We start from the raw sequence: 3,398 nt of genomic DNA, 5'->3' as shown, positions 1-3,398 counted from the left end.
TGAACCAATTCATAGAAAAAAATTGTCCGAAAGAGCCAGTACATGGAAAAGAATCAGATTTATGTGGATTACAGGTAATAATGCCACATAAAGCCACTGACTCGCATTTTATGAATCACCAAAGACCACGGTTTCAGCTAAAAATCTTTTTTACTGTTCAACTAAAAAAAAAAAAAAAAAGTCACCACCTACATCTTGGATGGCCTGAGGGTGAGTAAATTAACAGCAAATTCAAATTTTGGGTGAGCTATCCCCTTTGCACACTCCAAACAGGATCAATCCATTATTGGGATGAAATAAAAATAACCAACGAGGCCTCTGCCATAAAGCTGTGTAATGATACAGCAACAGAGACTTTGGAAGCCTGTCTTAATTTTAAATATAGTGGCCCTTAACACACATTATTTATGGGTCATTTAGCATTAATGATGGATAAAAATTATTTTCCAGACAGAAATCTCATGACAACCAGCATGCATTGAATTTGGTTTGAAATAATTGGAAATAGACCTCAATTCATATTTCTATCCCATCTTTTGGTAACATACAGCATAGAACATGTGAATGTCAGAGGTTAGGTCAACAGGGTGAGAGAGAAGCTTGTACTTCCTATCGTGGTTTTCCTCCCAAAGGTAGGTCATGCCGTTTTCTGTGGCAGGAGAGCTGCAGTGATCCAGGGACACATAAAGCCAAGGGTCTTTGATGACCTTTTCCGATTTTACATCGACCTGTCCAACAACTTTCAACACAATGAGACGCTGATAATTTTCAAGTGCCAAACTCTCCACTTTGCCAAAGAACACTAGAAACACACACACACACAAACACAAAGACAAGATCATTAAGTCTACTTCCAAAAAAATTTATTTTGCATTTCGGGTTGCACCACAATAAATGTTCAAGAACATCACCTGTTTTATTGCACATTTCAGGGATCAGGTCCATTAGTGGTTTCAGCCTGTATTCTGCAGGGGAGCTGTTAGGCTTTGGTGTTGGTTTGAGATGTTCAGCACAGCAGCTCCACAGGGACGTGTTGTAGTAGTAATGCCCACAGCAATGGTGGTTTGGTTTGGTGTCATAAATTATGGCATTGGTTGAGGAAGAACAGCAAGTTTGTGTCTTATATTCCAGCAGATGGTTTCCACAGCACTCTGCTTCCCCACTTAAACGTGTTAGGTTGTAGAGATGACCTGAGCAGCATCTCAACAACTGGTTGTGGTGGTCATAGACTTCTGAACCACAACAGAAATTGCCATTCATCTTGTTGTGGCTAAATAGAAATAAGTTGGAAAGAAAAGTCATTCAACAACCAACACAGAAATTGCCCGAGGCAGTTTTTTCAGGTTATTAGTGGTTTTAAAATTTCTTGAGGGTTCATGGGGTGATCCTAATGACTGAGAGACTCCCGCTCTAAAGCTGTGCCATGTGAATAAGTCTTCTGTGAGAAATGTAGTGCCAGTAAGCATGTTCCTATGATGTCTCTGGACGTATCAGTTAGACTTGAATTTCCAGTTACAGACAAAGCCTCGTTTGTCAAGACAGCATGAGACATACATGAAATCAGGCTACAGGCCAAACACTGACTATCTGCTATTTTTTTAATGGTTTTGCCTAAAGCTACTAGATTTTTGGAGATTGAGTAACTTTTTACATTGTATATAAAGTTGTACCCCTAAAGAAATTATCTTTCATTTTGACATATATGTTATTCTACATAAGGCAGGTCACCCCCTCACGGTGGTTGTGATGTTAAGATCAAGGGTCAAGGTCTGGTTGGTTGGCATGGCCCACTTAGTGCATGCTGGTAACTATATAATCTGGATCTACAGCATTGAAAGTCATTTAAAAATAGCTCTACATTGTGAGGAAATTAATTTAGTACTGTAGATAGCCCATAAAGATGCTAACTACACAACCAGCTGAATACTACTCATTTTGCTTGCAAAATTAATCAAAACATAAATTATTTAAAACATGAGCAAAAAATACTAAGGGCCAGATTTACTAAACAGGATAAATAAGACATGCTTTTTGAGGCATTAAATAATGGCACAAATACCAGTAAACTATCAAAAACCTTAGTAAATCGCGTTGTATGATTCATTTCATTTTAGTTTTTCAATGCGTGTCTTTAGTAAATCAGGACCAATCTTCCCTCTATTTTTTTTCTTGCTGAGCAAAACTTTTCTCTATTGTGCGGCCACCTGAGCAAAAACATTCTTTATACCAGACCTGTACAGCGCACACACAGAAAAGGGTGCAACTTTTAACTTTAATGTGCTATTTATATTTTATTTGACCCTTGATGTAACTAAATGATGCACATTTTAGGTTACCTGGGAAAACATTTTTACAATGCTGTCATACCAAGAAATTCTATTAAAAGTAATTTTTACAAATCTCACGCAGAACAGTTCAATTCTTTATATTAATATTAAAGAATATAATAAAATAGGAAAGAAAACAAACCGAGACATTTAAACTGAGATCTGTAAGCTAAATATTTGAAAAAAACGTGAACGTGAATTCTTATATCGTTATCTAAACATCCCTATGTAGTAGAGTTTGCACTTTACTACACCTGTGACTGTAAATGTGTCTGAGTTTTGTTACCATTCTGTGCCCATCATCCGCAATTTCCACCACTTAATCAAGCCACTCTTTTTAAAAACATGATGACATTTTAGTTCACATGTTATTACGGTCGCGTTGACTCTCGTGTTGAGCTGTTTTGTCCGCAACCATTTGATTTCTACAGCAACATTTGGCGCACATCATTCTCTTTCTATGAAACCTGTAAACCGCATTCACCGGTTCTAACTCTATGGCGACACCAACTCTATAGTGGTTTGCCCCGAGCATTGCAATTATTTTGCATGTACTATAATTCAATCAAATGGCTTTCCCAATTCATTTTTGTGTGTGTCCTGTGCCCGCTCATATTATTTCTTCTGCGTGGTCATGACATAAGAAGTGCACGGCCACGTACGCGTGTAACTTGGAGGGAACATTGATCAGGACAGCAGTTTTATGCCCAAAGAGGGTTTGCGCTGGCGCAGAATGTTAGTAAATCTGGCATTAAATTTGCTTTTAAAGGGGTCATATGATGCGATTTCAATTTTTCCTTTCTCTTTGGAGTGTTACAAGCTCTTGGTGCATAAAGAAGATCTGTAAAGTTGCAAAGACTAAAGTCTCAAATCCAAAGAGATATTCTTTATAAAAATTAAGAGTCAGCCACACCTACCTAAAACGGCTCGTTCTAACACACCCCCACATACCTACGTCACGATCTCGGAAGATTTGCATAACGCCGCCCAAACGTTCACGCAAAGAAAGAAGGCGTAACTTATATTCTCGCTGTAGTATTGTTGTTGCCACCGCCGCCATGTCGTGAAGGC

The 3,398-nt window shown here is 38.3% G+C and overlaps 1 protein-coding gene across 5 annotated transcripts in view; it reads right to left on the bottom strand.

The window, feature by feature from the left end:
• Nucleotides 1–202: 202 nt before the first annotated feature.
• The window catches only part of LOC107745419 (galaxin-like), a 7,580-nt gene continuing 4,384 nt past the window's right edge, over nt 203–3,398 (bottom strand). For all 5 annotated transcript variants that reach the window (XM_016559297.1, XM_016559298.1, XM_016559300.1 and 2 more), the window contains 2 exons: nt 912–1,270; nt 203–802 (listed from right to left, as the gene is read on the bottom strand). In XM_016559297.1, coding sequence (XP_016414783.1) covers nt 525–802; nt 912–1,270 — 637 coding nt within the window. In that variant the 3' untranslated portion in view covers nt 203–524. The remainder of the gene's footprint in view (nt 803–911; nt 1,271–3,398) is intronic.

The sequence above is a fragment of the Sinocyclocheilus rhinocerous genome, unplaced genomic scaffold, assembly GCF_001515625.1.
Source record: "Sinocyclocheilus rhinocerous isolate Xijiao unplaced genomic scaffold, SAMN03320098_v1.1 scaffold3303, whole genome shotgun sequence".
Lineage (NCBI taxonomy): Eukaryota > Metazoa > Chordata > Actinopteri > Cypriniformes > Cyprinidae > Sinocyclocheilus > Sinocyclocheilus rhinocerous.
Note: the sequence above shows the minus strand (reverse complement) of the source record. Positions and strands in the feature narration are given on the sequence as shown.